The 23237-nt window shown below is 35.4% G+C and overlaps 1 protein-coding gene and 1 long non-coding RNA gene across 2 annotated transcripts; one reads left to right on the top strand and one right to left on the bottom strand.

Moving 5' to 3' along the window:
- Positions 1 to 10017: 10017 nt before the first annotated feature.
- LOC145913477 (uncharacterized) lies at positions 10018 to 11792 on the top strand. Its single transcript, XR_014403344.1, has 4 exons — positions 10018 to 10498; positions 10661 to 10783; positions 10887 to 10987; positions 11153 to 11792. It is a non-coding gene; the product is annotated as an uncharacterized LOC145913477 (long non-coding RNA).
- A 1515-nt stretch (positions 11793 to 13307) lies between these two features.
- Positions 13308 to 14087, bottom strand: LOC145913942 (uncharacterized). Its single transcript, XM_083001714.1, has one exon. The coding sequence runs from the start codon at positions 14085 to 14087 to the stop codon at positions 13308 to 13310; it is 780 nt and encodes a 259-aa protein (XP_082857840.1).
- Between the last annotated feature and the right edge of the window lie 9150 nt (positions 14088 to 23237).

Raw genomic sequence — 23237 nt, 5'->3', positions numbered from 1 at the left:
AAGATAGAATGTATTCGAAAAAAACGATACAGTCGTCGGGAGGAGACGAAAAGATACGTAAGACACGTAGATCCTTAGAACACGGTTTCTACACAGAAGGCAATGTGTCAAATAAATACACTTCACACGTAGTAAAGTACAGCATAAGGCTCACCAACTATTTGGGAACCGGGAAACTCTGGACCACAAAGACGGTCCAAGCAGTTACTGTCGCACACCTAAACGAAACAAGCCACATACAAAGCGCCACTATGGCGTAACACACACAAATGCTTACCGATAACTTTGGACGACAGAAGATTGAATACACCACGCTTCACGTGTGTACAAATGCAAGAGAGACACTGTCAGTACAAAGACAGCGTCAACACCGTGTGTAAACTTAATCACATAAACAAGGGCAGCTATATACTGTTCAGCGAACTGACTTCTAAGTCATCGCAGTTAAATTTGCCAAAGTTACAATTTACACATTTCGGTTATTTGGTTCTTCAGTCGCTTCACACATATGTACAAATAGACTCACCAGAAAATGCTCGCTCGCAACACAAAAAAACTTTTGCAGAATAAAAATGACGTGGCACTGTGCTGCACAATTGTCGGACACAAAAAGGACAGAACCACGTTGCGTTATTACTTAAAACTTGCTCTATTATTATTACGTCACAGACCGTATGAGATTGCAACACACATTAGTGTAGAGAAAAATGTGCATTCACAGAAATCGGCAATTACTGGCAAACAAGATGTAACACATATGTTGTGATAGCGTTTCAGTGCCCCACACCAGTTATGAACTGTGCGCCCTGTAAGGTTTTCAACAATAAATTGCAATAATATTGTATAAAATTGTAAATCGGAAGATGCTATGTTGGCAATAAAAAAATTATTTCGGCTTTTGGTTTTCTACGCAATCACGATTTGCAGTGTAAATGTGGATATACTGCGGCCTTCATGTTTCGTGTTAAAGCTATAATTTATCGCAAAACGCTCAAGCAATCGATTTCTTAGATATCACCATTTTAGTATTTAAATCCACTGAATATACAAGAAAAGTGCCTCATAAGAAATCCTATGCCGTGTCTTGGATAAACATTTAACATACTTTCTCGAACATAACAAAATCACTTTTTTATAACTTGCTGGGACAAATAATGTGGCTGCAAAGAACACTCGAAACATAACTAAAGGAAGTTCGTTGACACGAGACCGAATGTTATAGGAAGTCATTACAAACCTACGTATTGAAATATCTATAGTGAAAACAACGATGGTGGCTCCTGGTTACTACTTGTTACAGTGGGGAGAGCACGAAGCCAAACACATGTTCTTTCTCGGTTGACATGTACAAAATATTTGTACGTCAATGTTTACCTATGGCCGTAATAAGTTGCAAAAAAATCACTTCTCCGTCTACTGTGCTTAAATCTGCAGATTATGCATATATAAATACATACATATATAAGTTTTCAATTCTGTTTTACAAAGATGCAAACACCATTATTTTACACACCGATGCTTATGTGCATTTTATGACTTTACCTTTAGGGCAGTTGGGTTACCATGTAGAAAACAACCGCAAAGTTTGATCAGGAAATCACTGCTAATAGACAGTCATTTTATCGTAACTCTCATAAACAGGAAGTCTGTGTAACCATAGTATGGACAACGTTTTAGCAAAACTAGTTGCTGTCACCTTCACTAAATAGACATGCTGAGTTCTCTTGTTATCGCAATACTTCTTGTTATTGCTTTGGAGTCAGTTTGTCAAGGTATGGTTTACAGTAAATGTTGGATAATATATTAGAATGAAGTTGTAAAAAAATACTGTGTAAACGAATCGAACAATCAAATGGACTGTACTTTGAAGCAGTGTTTCTCATATGGCTCGGGTTCACTATGACGGGTTCACTACCGTGTGTCAGCTTGGCGACACCTCTATTGTTATGAAATCAAGATGTTATTTCGCACTCTAAACTTTATGTAGTCTTTACAAAACACTCCATCAGAAAAAGGGTGGGTTTAGTAGATTAGAGTTAACTGTTCTTGGACAGTACGTTTGGTGAGCTAGTTTCAACTTTGATGGGATACACTTAAACAGCAGTATTCCTTTTATATGATATATAAAACCACAAAGAGTTTCAACACTAATCATTTTCTTTTGTATCATAATTTTGTAAGACATCGCGCTCTTTTTCGACAGGTCGATATAATAATGGAAAAAGTACCTTCGATATTGGCACAACCACAAATACAATAAACGTCACAGTGGCCTTTGAAGCATGTTTTGCTTCAGTTCCTAAACATGTGGATGCGAAAGTGTCGACAACCATATTGCCTTCACTTCATCTTGGCATACACATCTACCAAGTCAATCAACTCTCTTTCAATACCACCATAAAACGTGTGAATAGTTCTGTTGGATGGAATCAAACTTCTATTACTGTCAATTGGAAGAATTATATAAACAGCAGTAGGTCTATGAATGGTAATAAATTATGTGTAATGCTTCAAAATACTTTGTATACAGCTTGGTAAGGAAATGAGGTTGAACATATAACTGATCCCGTTAACCACACCTAAGTCGATTATCTTTCTTTGCAGGTTTTCTATGGTGCATATATAGTTATTTTCATCAACTGCCTAAATGTAAGATAAACTTTAAAAAGTGTAAAAGTAAAAAACTCAGCTTCTCGAATCTAATTATGTCAAAGTCAACAACTGTTTATGTAACCATTTATTTTTTTGTCAGATTCTAGAAAGAATGAAAGCAACGGACTTTATCAACTTCGTTACATTTACTTTGGAGAGAACATTACTTGGGATAGCGCAAGAACTCATTGCAAAAAAAACACGAATAGAGACCTTTGCAATAGAACCCAAATTTGCAAAAGCCAGAAAGTTTTTTCAACAGGAACCACTTGGGGAAATAATTGGACCCCTATAAAGCACGTGGTTTTCCTTTCACTTTGACAATAGCCTAATTAATTACATTGATCACTTATATAACTACAAACATATTTGTAATTTACGTCGTTACTTCTGTTTGGCGGTGGACAGTAATTTCAAATGAACAGTGATTTTCAAATGTTTCATTTAAGACTATCCATAAAATGGTGTTCTTAAATTAGAAATTTAAAGTTACATCCAAAAATGTTTGGGTAGTTCATTTAATTCAACAATTTAAATCCGATTGCACCTACTTGCAGAGACCAAGTGGGCGAATGGATGTCAATTGGTGATGACAACATGTTGAACTCAACGAGACTTTGTGAGCGTTACTCTGTGTTGTATAACAAGCTGCCAAGCTGGGGGAACACAACTGGTCCTTGTCCACCTTTTACTGCAATGTACAACCCTTGTTACGTTAAAGGACACTTGTTTTGTTGTAAACCTATAACTTAAATTCCAGTGTAAAAAGTGTGTATATAACCGCCTGTCATCTATTATTTTGTATAAATGTTTTTTTTATCGCGAATGTAAATTATATTCAAGCATATTGATCGCGAATTATACATTGAAAAACATTATGTGTGTTTAACTCGAATGTAAGATGTTGCTTGGAATCGTTCAATTTTTATTGGGATTTATGCACGAAATTAAGATTGTGTATGGCAAACACAAAAGGTTGGATCACTGAACTTAGTAAATTATCTTTGTGTCTGTGTTACCTTATTGATAAATTGTGCCAATATCATGTAAAATTAAGCTGTTTGTGTTTATGAACATACAAATTTGGTGGATTTTTATTTTACGTGAAAGTTTGTGACAATTGCCTTGTCAAATACATGAGTCGACGAAGAACATGACAGACTTTTGCGTGTGGTAGTTGGAAGGTTACCAGCTCAGGCATATAGTCATAAAAAAATCACAACTCTTCGGAAACAAGTTGCTCCAAATTTAACCAAACATAGCTGAGCCGACCAAAATATTAGTTGATTCTCAATGGTCTTACAGGTTGGTTTGTTGAAGTCACGTTACAACAAACACTAATTTTTTGGGCATAATTCTAGTACTGTTGTGTATTGCAAGAATTAAATATTATAAACATAGTTACTCCTTCTTTAAATCATTTTTATTATGTGCGTAACCGTACACTTGTAGTGGCAAGGTCATTTATGTCTGGCTCAAAAGTGTGTTTGCACAGAAACTTACCCTGTTTGGCTTAACCCTTTCATGATAGAACAGTGTATAGCATTTAGTTACTGTAAAAAATTTAACATTTTGTAACACAGCCAGAGGAGGATCTTTTATGGTCCTTAGATTTGCATTAGTACTTATTGTCTATCAAAAAATACAGAGGCCTTTTTGATCGCAATTATGAAATCTTTTAAAAAACAACAGTTGTACTTAATTTTATTTGCATTTCAGTCCAAAGGTATACTTGCCCAGAAACATTCAAGAAGTTGGGCAAGTAATTCCTCGGAAAGCAACCAACGTATTACCTCGCAAAACAAAAATAAGTACAAATTAAACTTACAGATGGTGCAAATTACCATTTAAATATTGAGTGATACATTGAAATAGTGTTTAATACATTGCAGTAAAAGGTGGACAAGGACCAATTGTGTTTTACCAGCTTGGTAGCTTGTTATACAACACAGAGTAACGCTCTCAAAGTCTTGTTGAGTTTATTACGTTGTCATCACCAATTGACATCTAGTCGCCCACTTGGTCTCTGTAAGTAGTTGCAATCAGATTCAAGTTTTTGTAATTAAATGAACATTTTAAACACATTTTTTTTAGCAACTGTAAAATTCTTAATAAAGAGCACCATTTTGTGGATATTCTCAAATGCAACATTTGAAAATCACTGCTATTTAAAATCACTGTCCACCGTCAAACAGAAGTAACGACGTAAATTACAAATATATAAGTGATGATTGTAATTAATAGGGCTATTGTCGAAGTAAAAATGAAACCACGTGCTTTCGGGGTCCAATTAATTCCCCAAGTGGTTCCTGATGAAAAAACTTTCTGGCTTTTGCAAATTTGGGTTCTACTGCAAAGGTCTCTATTCGTGTTTTTTTTGCAATGAGTTCTTGCGCTATCCCAAATAATATTCTCTCTGAGGTAAATGTAACGAAGATGATACATCCGTTGCTTTTATTCTTTTTAAAATCTAAAAAAAATTAAATAGTTATGATGTATTACCTTGCAAAGTGGTCAATATCAACAGGTGTTGACTTTGACATAATTTGATTTTGAAACGTTTTTGAATTGTTAATCTGTGTAAAGCTTATACTTCAGTTAGGCAGTTAAACAACAAAAAAAAGCTATATATGCACCAGAAAATCAAGAAAGACATAATTTTTCACCAAAGACACTATTTCCTTACCAAGCTATAACCAAAGTCTTTTGAAGCATTACACTAAACATTTCTACTATTCATAGACTTACTGGTGTTTATATAATTCTTCCATTTGACAGTAATAGAAGTTTGATTCCATCCAACAGAACTATTCACACGTTCTATTGTGGTATCGAAAGACGGTTGATTAACTTGGTAGATGTGTATGCCAAGCTGAAGTGAAGACAGTAAGGTTGTCGACGCTCTCGCTTCCACATGTTTAGGAATTGAGCTGAAGCATTTTTCAAAGGCCACTGTGACATTCATTATATTTGTAGCTGTGCCAATATCCAAGGCAATTTGTCCATTATTATATCGACCTGTCGAAAAACAACGCGATGTCTAATTTATAATACAAATGATATGATTTGGTGTTGAACCTCTTTGGTTTATGTATCACATAAAAGAGATACTGCTGTTTAGTGTATCCTATCAAAGTTGAAATTAGCTCACCAAACGTACTATACAAGAACAGTTAACTCCAAACCACCTATTTCGAAACCAACTTTTTGGATCACCTATTATGTTTTTGTATTTATTTGCAGGGCGCTGCACAAACAATCCCTTTTTCTGGTGGAGCGTTTCCCATCGACTGCATAAAGTTTTGAGTTAAACATAACTATGTACATCTCTATATTTTGTTGTAAAAAATAACTATGATATCTTGATTTCATAACAATAGAGGCGTCGCCAGCAAGCTGGCACACGACAGTAAACCGAACCATATGAAGAAAACACTGCTTTAAAGTAAAAGTAATAGTCCATTTAATACTTCGATTGGTTTACAGTATTTTTGTCACAACGTCATTCTTATATAATTATTATCCAACATTTACTGTAAACCATACCTTGACAAACTGACTCCAAAGCAATAACAAGAAATATTGCGATAACAAGCGAACTTATGTCTACTTGGTGAAGATGACAGCAACTGGTGTTGTTAAAATGTTCTCTATACCATGATTACACAGATTCCTGTTAATCAGAGTTCCCGAAGTAATAGCTGTACAATAGCAATAATTTTCTCATCAAAACTTTATGGTTGCTTACTACATGGTAACGCAACTGTCCTGGATTTTTTAAATTCACATCAATATAGGTACGTAAAATAATAGTTTTGAGGTGTGCAAAAATGGAAACTTTATATGTATGCATTGTATGCAGACCCAAGTACATTAGGCGGCGAAGTGATTTTGGCAACATTAACTATTTATGGCCATGAGATTTGGTAAACATTGACGTATTAAGATACACTTACTTCAACAAAAATCATGTACGCGTCAACCAAAAAAGTTTTTGTGTTTGACCTTGTTTTATCACCACTGTAACAAGTAATAGCCAGGAGCCACCAGTTTTGTTTTCACTATACATATTTCAATACGTAGGTTTGAAGATGACTTCCTGTAGCATTTGGTCTCGTGTCAACGAACTTCCTTTTGCTACGTTGCGGGCGCTTTTTTTGTGCAAAGTTTTCACCAAACAATTGTGCAAAATATGTGCAAAAAATGCCACAATATTGGCAATTGTGCAAAGTTTTCACCAAAAATTTGTATTAACATTGTATAAAATTGTAAATCGGAACATGTTATGTTGGCAATAAAAAAATTATTTCAGCTTTTGTTTTGCGACACAATCACGATTTGCAATGTAAGTGTGGTATGGTATGCAAACGAATCGAACTATTAAATGGACTTTATTTTAAAGCAGTGTTTTCTTCATATGGTTCGGTTCACTGTCGTGTGACAGCTTGCTGGCGACTAGTGATGTGTTGCGCCGGGTCCGGGTACCCGGACCCGGCCGGATATTGACCAATTTTTGATACCCGGACCCGGCCGGACAATACACTTAATTTTACCGGATAGTTGGGAAGGCATTTTTGTCCTAAAAGCGGACAAACATTTCGCAAATTACTCATTTTTGGGACCCAGTCTGTTATACTCGCCGACGTAAGATTTTTCTGTTATTTGTTATGAAGGTTTTTCGTGACGTGTTTTGCCATATTAATAAATGCCCACGTTTATTTGTTCCACTCATGACAGGCTAACCTTAACATAGCATTCTGTTTGGCAATCAAACATTTTTGCCATACCGATAAAATACACGGATCGGTGTTAACAAACTGCCGGATCCAAATTATCCGGCCGGATTTGATTAATATCTATCCGGATCCGGCCGGGCCAGATAATTTGGAACTGGGAACATCACTACGTGGCGACACCTCTATTGTTATGAAATCAAGATATCATAGTTATTTTTTACAACAATGTGTGCATATAAAAGAATCTAGGACTGCTGGGTAACTATGCAGAAAACAACCAAAAAGTTTGATGAGGAAATCACTGCTATTTGACAGTTTTTTTTATCGTAACTCTGATAAACAGGAAGTCTGTGTAATCATGGTATGGACAACATTTTCACAACACCAGTTGCTGTTATCTTCACCAAGTAGACATGAGTTCTCTTGTTATCGCAATATTTCTTGTTATTGCTTTGGAGTCAGTTGTCAAGGTATGGTTTACAGTAAATGTTGGATAATGGTTTTTTAAGAATGACGTTGTAAAAAATTACTATGTAAACGAATCGAACTAATAAATGGACTTTACTTTAAAGCAGTGTTTCCTCATATATCTCGGTTCACTGCCGTGTGTCAGCTTGGCGACACCTCTATTGTTATGAAATCAAGATGTTATTTTTCACTCAAAACCTTATGTAGTCGATAGTAAACACTCCATTAGAAAAAGGGATTAATTGTGCAGCGCCCTGCCTCATAAATACAAAAACATAATTATAATAATCGGCTACAGATATGTGATCCAAAGGGTGGGTTTAGTAGATTAGAGTTAACTGTTCTTGGACGGTACGTTTGGTGAGCTAGTTTCAACTTTGATGGGATACACTTAAACAGCAGTATTCCTTTTATATCATATATAAAACCACAAAGAGTTTCAACACCAAATCATTGTCATTTGTATCAAAATTTTGTAAGACATCGCGCTCTTTTTCGACAGGTCGATATAGCGATGGAAAGAGTACCTTCGATATTGGCACAACCACAAATACAATAAACGTCACAGTGGCATTTGAAGCATGTTTTGCTTCAGTTCCTAAACATGTGGATGCAAAAGTGTCGACAACCATATTGCCTTCACTTCAGCTTGGCATTCACATCTACCAAGTCAATCAACTTTCTTTCGATACCACCATAGAACGTGTGAATAGTTCTGTTGGATGGAATCAAACTTCTATTACTGTCAAATGGAAGAATTATATAAACAGCAGTAAGTCTATGAATGGAAATAAATTATTATGTGTAATGCTTCAAAATACTGTGTATACAGCTTGGCAAGAAAATGGGGTCAAAAAAATAATATGAAGTGATCCCTTTAACCACACCTAAGTCGATTATCTTTCTTTGCAGGTTTTTTCTGGTGCATATATAGTTATTTTCATCACCTGCCTAAATGTAAGATAAACTTTAAAAAGTGTAAAATTAAAAAACTCGGCTTCTCAAATCAAATTATGTCAAAGTCAACAACTGTTTATACAACTATTTATTTTTTTGTCAGATGTTAAAAAGAATGAAAGCAACGTATTTTACAAGCTTCGTTACATTTACCTTGGAGAGAACATTACTTGGGATAGCGCAAGAACTCAGTGCAAAAAACGCAAGACTAGAGATCTTTGCAATAGAACCCAAATTTGCAAAAGCCAGAATGTTTTTTCAACAGGAACCACTTGGGGAATTAATTGGACCCCTATAAAGCACGTGGTTTTACTTTCACTTTGACAATAGACCGATTAATTACATTGATCACTTATATAACTACAAACATATTTGTAATTTACGTCGTTACTTCTGTTTGGCGGTGGACAGTAATTTCAAATGAAGAGTGATTTTCAAATGATTCATTTAAGACTATCCATAAAATGGTGTTCTTAAATTAGAATTTTACAGTTACATCCAAAAATGTTTGGGTAGTTCATTTAATTCAACAATTTAAATCCGATTGCACCTATTTGCAGAGACCAAGTGGGCGAATGGATGTCAATTGGTGATGACAACATGGTGAACCCAACGAGACTTTGTGAGCGTTACTCTGTGTTGTATAACAAGCTGCCAAGCTGGGGAAACACAACTGGTCCTTGTCCACCTTTTACTGCAATGTACAACCCTTGTTACGTTAAAGGACATGTGTTTTGTTGCAGACCTGCTCAGTAAATTCAGATGTTTTTAATGTGAATAAGAACTATTTGTGATGCATATTCGCTCTGCTAAAAACCTAAATCTTCAATCTGTGTTGGATGTAAAATTAATTACTTTAACCAAACACAATTAGTCCTTGTCCACCTTTTACTACAATGTGCAACCCTTGTTACGTTAAAGGACATGTGTTTTGTTGTAAACTTGCAACTTAAATTCCAGTGTAAAAAGTGTGCATATAACCGTCTGTCATCTATTATTTTGTATGAATGTTTTTTATTGCGAATGCAAATTATATTCAAGCATATTGATCGCGAATTATACAATTCAATTCAATTCATTTTATTTCTCGCAAACGTCATCGAATACGCACAACAACTTGCAGCAATCATTTCGACTGGTGACGTGACGAAGGACCGGTGGAACCATTCTTGGTCATATGACCGGCCCTATGGAAGGTACGGGCGTTGCAAAAAGACAAACACATATCGGCAACTGGAAGAAAAACTTTTCATTTTTTTTTCCTTTTATATCAACTAGTTTTATAAAAAAAAAAAAAAACAACAACAACAAAAGATGTGTTACGTATCTATCATTAATAAGCTTGGCAGAACACATTAGACGGTGTGAAGATATATCTAGGCACGTCTGTGGAGTGTGGACTTATGTTGAGGCACGTGCTGGCGGCAGGTTTGCGATAATTATTTGATTAATTGGTGTCGTGTCTGATTGAATTATAACATTCCTGGGGGTGTTTACCTCGCCCACGTGTTGTTGTTTAGATTTTTGTCAAGCGATTCGATGAGGAATGCGTGCAGTGCTTTGTGGAATCCGACCAAACTGAACTTTTTTATGTTTTCAGGAATGTTGTTCCAAATTTCTACGCCTTTGTAATTTAAGTTTTTTTTGCCCAATTCCGTTGATGCACGTGGAAGAAAATATTTGAGGTTGGTATGACTTCTGGTTGTGTGGGCATGAACTCTAGCAACTGGTGTGAAATAATTTTTGAAAACTGATGGCAAACGTTGATTTTTGTACTTGTGTACGAACCTTCCAATTTGTAAATTATGCATTAAGTGAATCGGCAGAATTTTGGTGTTTAAATGTAGTTGCCAGGTGTGGGTGCGAAAAGGACTATTGGTAACTAAGCGCAGTGCCCGATTCTGCATAACCACTAGAGGATGTAGCAGTGACGGACTAGCAAAACCCCATGTTAGAAGACCATATCTTAGGTGAGAGTGTACTAGTGCATGATACACAATTCGAAGTGTGTCTTGGCCTAAGTGGTGCTTGAGCTTGTACATGATAGCGATGGTTTTGGCTATTTTTTTGCAGAGCATGCTGATGTGCGGACCCCATAAAAGTTGGCTATCGAACTCAATGCCAAGATATTTAGCTGTTTCAACTTGTTCAAGTGTGACGCCATTGATTTTCAGGTGAAATGACTTATTGTTTAATTTTTTACATCTGGAGAAGAGCATGAACTTGGTTTTCTGGCAATTAACTGTTAGTTTGTTGGACTGCATCCATGTATTGACCTTGTCAATTTCAATATTGGTATATTTCTCCAAATCCTCTATGTTTTTATGTGACATGATTAGACATGTGTCATCTGCAAATAATGTTGTGTGGAATGTGGAGGCGCAAGGCAAGTCATTGATGTATATAAGGAAGAGGAGGGGTCCTAAAGGCGATCCCTGAGGTACGCCGCAAACCACATTGGAAACATTGGAGTGTGAATTGGCAATTTTTGTATATTGCTGTCGGCCTGTTAGGTAGCTCTTAAGGAAGGTTATAATTTTACCCCGAAAACCATGAAATTCTAGTTTTTGTAGTATGATGTCATGATTGACTGTGTCGAACGCTTTTTGGAGGTCAAGGAATATTGCGCATGTTTTCTGTTGGTGGTCTAACAAATTGGCTATGTGATCATAGATGTGTGCTATGGCTAAGTCGGTTGAATGTCCAGGTCTAAATCCATTTTGAAATTTGGTGAGTAGGTCAAATTTTAGTAAATAGTCCATCATCCTTTTATGTATAATTGTTTCAAATATTTTGGCAAAGATTGGTATTAATGATATTGGTCTGTAATTACTTAAGTTTTCAGAGTCCCCTCCCTTAAATAGTGGTATCACTTTAGATATTTTTAAGCATTTAGGATATGTTGCTGTTTGGATGCAGTGGTTTAGCAATTGGCAAAGGATTGGTGAAATAACTGGTGCTGCTAATTTAACTAGTTTAATGGGAATGTCATGAGGGCCTGTTGATTTATTTATGTCTAATTGTGCAATGGTGTTAAATACTTCGTTTATTTCCACAGTGTGGAAAAAGAAGGATGCTGATGGACTGTTTGTGAGGTAGTCTATTGGTTTTGTGAGAGTTGGAGGAGGTGTGGTAATTTGTGATATGGGTGTTTTCTTTGTGGCGTTATTTGTGGTTATTTTGTTAATAAGTTTCCAGGTTTGCTTTGGGTTTGCCTTGTTAACATTAAATAAGTTTTTGTAGTGATTTTGCTTGGCTGCTCTTATAACTGATTTTAGTTTATTGGAATGTAATTTGAAGTTGGGTGTGAGATTTCCTTTTTGAATGAGTTTCCTATAAAGTTTGTTTTTATGTTTTATAGATTTTAGGATACCCTTGGTGATCCAAGGCTTTGCCTTGCGCCTTCTGTGTTGTAGTGTGTATGGAGCATGCTCTTCTACAGTGTTTTGAAAAATGTGGATGAAGGTTGCAAATTGATCCTGAACATCTGATTCATTCCAAATAATGCCGGCTCTGTTTTCAATCATAAGTAGGAAACTGTCTGTGTCAAATTTAAAATAATTTCTAGTAAGTGTAGGGTATTCCATGATTTGGGGTTCGGACTTGTGAATAATGGCAAAAAAGGGCAAGTGGTCTGATATGTTGAATGTAATGAGACCAGGTGTAATAGCATTTGAAAAATTGTTTGTGTAGATATGGTCTATAGTGGATTGTCTCTGTGATGGGGCTGTGTGGGATGCTTTGTCTATTATAATTTTGGTGTTCAGGCTCTCTATCATCAGTTTGTATTCTTGTACATGAGGTGTTTTTCTTGAAATGTCGATGTTGAAGTCACCAAGAATGTAAAAGGTTTTGTTTTTTTTGTTTAAAGTATGGATAGTGTGTTCTAAATGTGAAGCGAAAATTTTTATGTTGTGATCTGGGTGTCGGTAGATTATTCCAATTACCATTGATTTCTGTTTGTTTTTTTGTTTCAGGTCAACTTCAATCCACAAATTTTCGCAACGAGGTATATGAATTTTATACTGGTCGCTTCTACGGTAAACCAGTGGTCTTTTAACATATATGCCCACACCACCAGCATGTGTTGGGGAGTTTTCTCCAAGGAAGTCATATCCATCTAAAGATATGTTGGTTGCTGTGTTTTTTTTAAGTTTTGTTTCGGAGATTCCAATTATATGAGGTAGTACACTGCACGCATTAGCAAAGGCTTCTAGAATAGGTAGATTATGAGGCAAACTTCTTACATTAAAATGAGTCATAACGAAATTTTGTTGGTGTGGTTGTTTGGTTGCAGCATCAAATTCTTGCATACTATAATATTTGCTACACATGTTTGTGTTCATGGAGGTGTTTGTTAATATGGTGTTGTGCAAAGCTGTTGTAAAACATTAAACAAAATAAAAATACACTGACAGACAAAATATCACAATGATTGTTTTTGCAGGTGAACATCATCATTTTTACACTAATTGACTGCATCATTACAGTACCTTATTGGATGCTTGGTATTTTGTACTTCCGTAGATCATCTTCATTTTTGATCCACAACGCCGGAGTGCCTTCATCTTTTTTGAGTAGTGTTGTACCATTTTTAGTCCAAATAAACTTGAATCCGTGGTTTCTTTTATATGCAAGGCAAGTATTGAATATTTTTCTATTTACTTTTGTTAAGCTTTCATTGATAAAGATTTTGTTGACCATATTTTCCATGTTTATTTTTCGTAGCTTTGCCCGATTCTGAAACAGACTATCTCGAGTTTTTCTTGACAAAAACTTTGCTATTATAGTTGGCGGTTGCTGAGTATTGTGCTTATGCATTTGCAGTCTGTGGGATATGCTGATGTCACTTTTGTTGATAATCACTCCCACTTTTTTTGCAATGGAGACAACAATCTCATCTGTGCATTCCTCCTTTGTGTGAGGAATGCCTTTCAACTCCAGACAATCTCGCCTCCCATACTGTTCCAATGCATTGACTTCATCAGAACAGGCAGCCATTCCAATTCTTAATCGTTTGACATTTTCCTTCAGTTCCAAGTTTTCTTTTTTGACTGTTTTTAGTTCTTCTTCAGTTTGATTCAGTTTTTTTTCCAGAGTATCAAATTTTTGTGACATGAAATTTTGACTTTCTTTGATTGCTTGTAAATCTGCCAATGCTGAGTTAAGTTTGTCAGTTACGTGATTTTTGTTCTGCTGCACTTGCTCAATTAAAATGTCCACTTTTGCAGAGAGTGTTGATCCAGGTAGTTTTTTTGGAGTATGTGGTGACATAACACAGTTTCAGCTAGGCTTGATTAAGTGTAATTCAAATTTAACACCACTCTAATACCTTATTCAAATAGAATATACATTGAAATACATTAAGCGTGTTTAACTCGAATGTAAGATGTTGCTTGGAATCGTGCAATTTTTATTGGGATTTATGCACGAAATTAAGATTGTGTATGGCAAACACTATAGGTTTGATCACTGAACTTAGTAAATTATCTTTGTGTCTGTGTTACCTTGTTAATAAATTTTGCCAATATCATGTAAAATTAGGCTGTTTGTGTTTATGAACATACAAAGATGGTGGATTTTTATTGTACACAGACAACTTCGTGAAAGTTTGTGACAATTGCCTTGTCAAATACATGACCACAGAGTCGACGAAGAACATGACAGACTTTTGCGTGTGGCAGTTGGAAGGTTGCCAGTTCAGGCAGATAGTCATAAAAATTTACAAATCTACAACAAAAAAAAGGGGGTAATTAATTTTATTTGCAATTCAGTCCAAAGGAATGGATTGAGAAAGGTATACTTGTCCAGAAACATTCAAGAAGTTGGGCAACTAATTCCTCGGAAAGCAGGTAACGTATTACCTCGCAAAAAAAATACAAATTAAACTTACAGATGGTGCAAATTACCATTTAAATATTGAGTGATACATTTAAATAGTGTTTAATATTTGATTCCAAACTACTGTTTTGGCTAAAGTATTTAACTTTACATCCAACACAGGCTGAAATTTTAGGTTCTCAACAGAGCGAATTTGCATAACAAATAATTCTTATTCACATAAAAAACATCTGAATTTACTGAGCGGGTATGCAACAAAACACATGTCCTTTAACGTAGCAAGGATTGTACATTGCAGTAAAAGGTGGACATGGACCAGTTGTGTTTCCCCAACTTGGCAGCTTGTTATACAACACAGAGTAACGCTCACAAAGTCTTGTTGAGTTTACTACGTTGTCATCACCAATCGACATCCAGTCGCCCGCTTGGTTTCTGCAAAAAGCGGATTAAAATTATATGTTGTGATTAAATGAACATCTAAATTCCTGTATATAACAAAGGCACAGCAAACTTAATACAAATCTATACCAGATGTGGAAATATAACGCGAAAATCGATCAGTTATTACGTGGTTTTGGTATACTGTGATCAGTGCATGTTTGTGTTTTCCGTTTGTCAAGAAAATTGAAATCATAATCACACGACGTACCCTATAGGTGTCCAATTGTTGCCAAATGTAGTTTTAGTTACAAGAACTTCCTTGCTTTGGCAAATTTGTGTGCTGTTGCAAAGATCCCCTTTCGGTTGCAACTTGTTGCAAACAACCCTCGCGCTTTCCCACGTCAAGTTCTCGCCAAGGTAATAATAGTAAATATTGTAAGGTCCAAACGTTTCATTCCTGATAACTGAGAAAAATACAAAGAATCCTTTTGAAAAATTTAAGATAAAGTTCAGTGTAGTCGGTAGTGAGGTTGTAGCATATTATGTAATGCATTTTTTATAGCTTTTAATTACTTTGGCCAGCATTCATGCATCAACGAACGCCTCTTCACGATACTCGTGCGATATTAGTCCGATAAGCCACACTCGCACGAGATGGAAATAAATCTCGGTCAGCTTCGCAAGACTAAAATTTTCCGCTAACCTAAGCCATGAGTGCCAAATATCTGGAGTTGACGAGTCTAAATGGGAAAGCCAAAGGTAAAATGCTGTTGGTCAAATTAAGTTAGTCGAGGCTGCTATCACGTAACGCGGCTCAGGCTTGTTTCTTGATGTTGTTGTTGTTCCCTTATGCCTGCTCTGTACCTTATTTACCTTGACGCTTCTTGCAAGCAGTTCACTTTAGCACTGATGATGAACCCAGTACGAATTGGAAACGTTTACTAACGTAATATGATCAACAGCATTTCAGCTTTGGCTTTCCTATTTAGACTAAGCCATAAGATTTTAAGGGATCTACATTTGTTTTATGACATTTTACCCGGTAAACACGCCTTGAATTTGGTCTATATATTAACCGAGCTCAAAAGCAAGTCAGTTTTTAAATTGTTTCCACTATCTTTTATACTTTCTTAATACGCATCATAGGATTGACTTGAACTGTCTTATTGATATTGACACATTTTTGTTTTAAGTATTTGAATGTTATATCAATTTTAATTATACTGTTATTACTACTCGCGCAGTGTTAGAATCTTTTGTGAGTCAATAGTTGTAAAAGTAATTCGGCAACGCCAAATAAAATTTGAAAATATATTTACATCAGCTAAAGAAGCACGTATATAAAACGCGAACAAACTTACTGTGATTGACGTAACGCTTCCAAGAAACAGTAACCGACGCTTGATTCCATCCTAAAGTACTGTTCATCCTCACAATAGTGGCATCGAAAGAAAGTACGTTACTTTCATAAACATGGATGTTAAACTTCATAGATGACGTTGCAGTTGTGCTTGCTATTGCATATATGTACTTTGCCGCTTTATAATAACATTTTTCATAAACCACAGTTACGTTGATACTATTTGCAGTTGTTCCGACATCAAAGATACTTTTCCTCAAATGACGTCGGCCTGTTGAAACAGCAGGAAAAACCATGAAGAGATCTGGATTAGATTTATTGGTAATTTTCAAACTCTTGCTCTTATTATGTTGTGTTAGCGAATATATTGATGATATTATATGTTATATTCAATTGCGAAAACATACGTTTACGGTTAATATGCCCAAGTTAGGTAACTTGGAAAGTTGTTAAACCCAATAAATCAAATCACATTTAACTTCAAACAAAATTATTTCTAAAACTTATGCCTTGACAGACAGTCGCGAAAGTGACAACTAGTAAAAGACTTACTGCGGTCAAAAGCATGTTACCTTGCAAAACTGTCACCCAAAAAGTTATTCTATGTTTAATAATGTATCGTAATGTGCAGTGAATACGTAAACGTAAAAATTCATATACTTAGTTTCAACAGTATTCCAACTTTTAATTAGATCACACATCCTGGTTAGACCCAACTGTTTGTGATTAGCAAGTACTTATTGGACGCAACTCAAAACATTTTGACAATGTAGCATTTTGTTGGGGTAAAACATGCAACGACCATTAACATGTTTCAAAAAGACTTGCCGGCAATGATACCAATTCTACTATGGTAAGTTTATATGTGCTTGTGTTTATACAACATCCTCAAGCTGAGTATTTAATTTCCTGTTTTTTGTTTGTTAATGACTAGTTGTAAAGACAGAATTGTTCTTCAAAAACTTCAATAAATGGGAAACTGCTAAAACGATCATTCTGTTTTCATCACAGTTTCCTGTGATTGTGTGTTAACATACCGCGCTGCAGCTACGTATACGCACAGCAAGTTGCATAAATGCTGTAACTGGTTGTGCAAACAACGCCTTGTAGTTTATTGACATGATACAAACGATGTAGTTGTATATGAAGCTAAAAATGTGAGTAGAAAAACAGGCAATGACAAAAATGTCACTAAAAAGGTTTTTATTGACATAAATTTACAACATTTACATATTCCTTTTCCTAGAAAATCAACATACTTTAAGGAAATGAAAATAAATTTTATAAAAAATAAAGTTTGGTGCAAAATACCTGGAGTTAATGAGCAGAAGGTCAGTCAAACCGTTGGCACTAACAATTTTGTATTTAATCTTGTAAACCATCTGTCGTTAATCTTATCTCAGTCCAAATAATAATTCCAACAACTACTTCCAGTTTACGTACCTTGACAGATGGTGGTCAAATGGACAAGAAGCAAAATCCCAACCACAGCCAAACGCATTGCTATCTTGTTAATCGTCAGTGATGGATAACATAATAGCGTTGTCAATTGTTTGTGCAATTTACTCACGGCAAAACCGACTTCCGCTCGTTTGTAACGCATAGTCCCATGTTGACTCATGCGAAATCCATGCTCTGTACTATAGGATGAATTGTTGAGAATCCAGAAAATTACAGTAAAGCATTTGTAAGTTTTTTCTCTTTTCATTATTTTTAACAGCTCCGTTTAAGTTTTTTTCAACTAAAATGCGACATTTAATTGTGAAATTGGACGTGATTAGCAATTTATTTAAAGAGAACATTCACTTGTTTCGACCTTTAGCTTAATTATGACTTTCCACGGAACTATTGTATACTGGAGCGTTGTTTGTTCCTGGAAGTTGATACTAAACTGTATTGAGATGACTACACGGTGATTACAACGTGGAATTGTTTTCAACTGACCATCATTACAACCAACCGCATCGGTTACTATATAAATATTACAATTTAAAGTGCTATGTTAAAAATAACCCAAAAACTTGTTCTTCAGTCAAACCAAATACAATATAAGAGCAATGTTGTTGATAGGAAGTTTCCACCACAATTTGAAAGAATAACATTCACCAACACCAGTTTTTGTCAACTTCGCAAGGCAGGCATGGGTTCGACCGTATGCTCATTTTTTCTTCAATATAAACAAGATGGCCCATACAATGGTAGATAACCTCATACCGACGTTTCGATTGTTTTTTACAATTATTTTCAGTCTTGTCGAGTTTAGTACGTTGTCATCACCAATCGACATCCAGTCGCCCGCTTGGTTTCTGCAAAGAGTTTAGATTCAAATTAGATGTAGTGATTAAATGAAAATCCAAACTCTAATATGTGATGCCAACTAACAAACGCACTGACCAAAAAGCTTTCGATAACAAATACCCGAATTTCGCACACCAACAGTCATGACCACCTTTACAACAGAATTTTTCAGGTGGGATGCCTAAATTACAAATCGATGGATATTAAAGTTAACCAGGCGCGCCAAACTGAATACAAATTAAAATCATAATTACACGACATACCCTATAGGTGTCCAATTGTTGCCAAATATGGTTTTAGTTACAAGAACTTCCTTGTTTTGGCAAATTTGTGTGGTGTTGCAAAGATCCCCTTTTGATTGCAACTTGTTGCAAACAACCCTGGCGCTTTCCCACGTCAAGTTCTCGCCAAGGTAATAATAGTTGATATAGTAAGGCCAAAACGTATTTACCTTTTCAACTGAGACAAATATAAAGATTGATTTTAAAACTTAAAGACAAAGTTCAATGTAGTCTGTAGTAAAAATGTACTATATTGCGTAATGTATTTTTTATCGCTTTGATTTATTTTAACCAACACCCATTCATCTACGCACGTCACTATGAAAATCGACTCCCCACGTATATAAAACGCGAACAAACTTACCGTGATTGACGTAACGCTTCCAAGAAACTGTGCCAGACCTTTGATTCCATCCTAAAGTACTGTTCATCCTCACAATAGTGGCATCGAAAGAAAGTACGTTACTTTTGTAGATATGGATGTTAAACTACATATATATATATATTTAATTGGGATAAAACTTGTTTACGGATAATATGCCTTAGTTAGGTAGCTCGGTAAGTTGTTTAAAAGTTTATTAGTAAGGTTTCGTGACACTGCATCACCAAAACCAAATAAAACAAAACACATTTAACAAAATCGTTACTAAAATACATATCTTGACAGACAGTCGTGAAAGTGACAACTAGTAAAAGACTTACTGCGATCAAACGCATGCTACCTTGCAAAAACAGTCCCCTAAAAATAAATCTCTGTTAATATTGTACCGTAATGTGCAGTGAGTACGTAATTGTCCGATTTATTTGAAGCTATCAAATAATTCATTCACATATTTTAGATTTTCAAAACACACAAAGTTATTTTGCGCCCAAAAGCACACAAAGTTGTATTCAAATACCTAATTTCAAAATTTATTCCAGCTTTTGATTAAATCACACAGCCTGGTTAGACCCAACTGTTTGTGATTAGCAAGTACTTTTTGGAAGCAACTCAAAACTTTTTGACAATGTAGCATTTTTTTAGGGAAAAACATGCAACGACCATAAACATGTTTCAAAAAGACTTGTCGGCACTGGTACCAATTCTACTATGGTAAGTTTATGTGTGCTTGTGTTTATACAACATCCTTAAGCTGAGTATTTAGTTACTTGTTTAATGTTGACAATGTCAAGTTGTAAAGACAAAGTTAATCAAAAAACTTCATCTAATGGGAAACTGCTAACACGAACATCCTGTTTTCACCAGTTTCCTGTGATTGTGTGTTAACATACCGCGCTGCAGCTACGTATACGCACAGTAAGTTGCATGAATGCTGTAACTGGCTTGCAAAATATGTAAATGTGCAAATAACCCCGTGTAGTTTATTGACATGACACAAGTGCCGTAACTGCATGCAAAGTTCAAAGAAAGCCAGTACAAAAATAAGCAATGACATAAGTGTCACAAAAATGTTTTTATTGATATAAATCTAAATCATGGAAATCAAGGCAGTACAAATTAATTTCAAATATACACATTAATCTGCAAATCCAAAGTTGTAACTTACGTTGATGTCGTGTGTAAAGTGCATCGCCTGTATTGTTGAATACAAAAACAATAACATTACAAACATACGATAAGATTGCTTGAGTGAATTCTATTCTAGTTAAACATATTGTCTGTTGTCTGTTTACAATCAGGGTTTAACATCTATGCCCGACATTCAGGACAGATATTCACTTTAAATTGTTTAAACTTGTTTATTTACATTTTAGCCTGAGACACATGACTTTACGGAGCAGGTGTGCAACAAAACACATGTCCTTTAACGTAACAAGGGTTGTACATTGCAGTAAAAGGTGGACAAGGACCAGTTGTGTTTCCCCAGCTTGGCAGCTTGTTATACAACACAAAGTAACGCTCACAAAGTCTTGTTGAGTTTACTACGTTGTCATCACCAATTGACATCCAGTCGCCCACTTGGTCTCTGAAAAGTGTTGTACATAGGTAAATCGAAAAAACACTATTTCAAGTACAAAGAAAGCATACATAAACCCACTTTAAAATATAAAGAACTTGTTTGAAACAGAGTATGTGTAGTTAAAATTTAATTGTGCAATTGTGCACTATGACTGTAGTCATACCCGAAAGAATGCTGTATAATTAGATTAATGTTATAACTGAGACTAGATGACAAATCTTTAAATATTTTACACGAGGCACATACCTGACAGGTGTCCAATTGTTGCCTAAAGTGGTTTCAGTAATAAGGACTTGCTTGTTTTGGCAAATTTGTGTGCTTTTGCAAAGATCCCTTGTCGATTTTACTTTGCAAACACCCCTTGCACTTTCCCATGTCAAGTTCTTGGCAATATAGTACGAGTAGATTTTGTATGAACCATAGGTTTTGCTTTCGCTTAAACCTGTTAAAATCAATTATTATTTTCCGAATATTAAAGATTTAAATTATTGGGAAAAAATATGTTAGAGCCCTACTTGTCACATGTAGCCGCTATTTTTATGCATAGACTTAACGCCTTTTAAGGGCGAGACTGCAGTAAAATACTTTCATACTTTAGCGTTCTTATTAAACAAAGACGTACTGCTGTTAAAGTAACGCTTCCAATAGACATCAATAGATGTTTGATTCCACCCTGAAGTGCTATTCGTTCTTGTTACAGTGGCTTCAAAAGACTGAAGGTGAACTTCGAAGACGTAGATGTCAAGTTTCAGTGATGACGATGTAGTCGTGTTTGCCCTCGCATCCACGTGCTTTGCGATTTGTCTGTAGCATCTTTGATAGGCAACAGTGACGTTGATGCTATTGGCCGTTGTACCAACGTCGAATGTGGTTATACGGCCTGTAGATGATGATTTTAATACTGTTATAATAAACTGGATGTAATTTACCATGCACTAAGGCAATGTATTTCAACCTGTTGGACTGTCCGCACTATTTCATTATGATAATTTGTTGTGTGTATGAGTAACATGGTGCGGATGAGTGCGGATGACAATTGCCCGATAAATAGTCTTTTAAGTTTCGTTTGAATCATGCCCGATGATTTGATGCAATATTGTTAATTTAAGTTTATTTTAAGAGTTATTGGAGTAGTTGTAATTATTCTGAGTGAATAAATTCTAGTTGGTTCTTTTGTTTGTCTCAATTCATTACAATGTCGAACAGAAAATAACTGTAATGTAAATCTAACATGCTTTTATAACTATAAATTATCACACAATAAAATCACAAAAAACACATACCTTGCGTAATTGTCGTCAAAGCTGCAAAGAGGAAAATATTGACTGCAGTCAAGTCCATTGCTACTAAGTTATACAAAAACCTTTAGCAATGCTTTTTATAGTAAAAGGACAACCACAGTCAAAGCTTACGCCTTTTTTGCATTATCCCGCAAACACAAATGAATGATAATAAATCGACGAATGGTGTAGGAGTGGATAATTAGTTTTGTAATTAATTCATGACGTATGTAATATTTGTGTTTTGTAATCTGTTACTTGTTTTTAATGCCGATACAAGAAGTATATTTTAGTAAAATCAAGTGAATTTATAATTTATAAAAAAAATGGCCAAGAGTTGTCTTGGATTGTATCATTAGCAAAGGAATTGATCCAAATCTGAACAAGCATAATTTGCTTTTGTACTGCAAACTTCTCTTTCGTGTTAAAATATAAGATAGTGCTTCACGAACCAGGTTGGAAATATGTTTGGTGCTACAATGAAGGATTCTAAGACTTCGCTTTTTAATACCTGGTCCCACAAACAAAATATGATAGGAATATTGCAAGGTAAGGTAAAGTTAACCATAATACTGATGGAAAAAATCTGCCAACTACAAATGTAAAAAAGCCGAAAGAAATCCTTCCGGCAGGAATCAGGATCTGCATCTGTGGTTTCCACACCTTGGTTGGTCGGGAAATGAAACCACTGAGTTAGTTTGGGTTACACCGAATTTTAAGGCTACGTTACATGGTCCTGGTTAAGTGAACAAATTGTTTTGATTCGGGGCAGAATGTTCGTTGAGCTCTCTCCCAGCACGTATTTCTCATCTTATCCAAAGCGTTCAGACCCGAACGTTTTTTATGTTTAGTTAAAGTCATGAAGTAAAACCGAAACCAAAATAATTTTTTATTGCTAACATAATGCGTTTCGATTTACAACTTTACACAACATTATTGCAAATTGTTGCTGAAAACTTTCCACAATTTATTGGTGAAAACGTTTCACAGGCACAGTTTATAAATCATGGTTTAAACAGTGT

The sequence above is a fragment of the Ascidia mentula genome, chromosome 9 (genome assembly GCF_947561715.1).
Source record: "Ascidia mentula chromosome 9, kaAscMent1.1, whole genome shotgun sequence".
Taxonomy (NCBI): domain Eukaryota; kingdom Metazoa; phylum Chordata; class Ascidiacea; order Phlebobranchia; family Ascidiidae; genus Ascidia; species Ascidia mentula.
This window is presented reverse-complemented; position numbering and strand designations above follow the sequence as displayed.

Coding starts and splice junctions, on each gene's coding strand:
- LOC145913942 (XM_083001714.1), bottom strand. CDS start 14,087: ATGTCACCACATACTCCAAAAAAACTACCTGGATCAACACTCTCTGCA.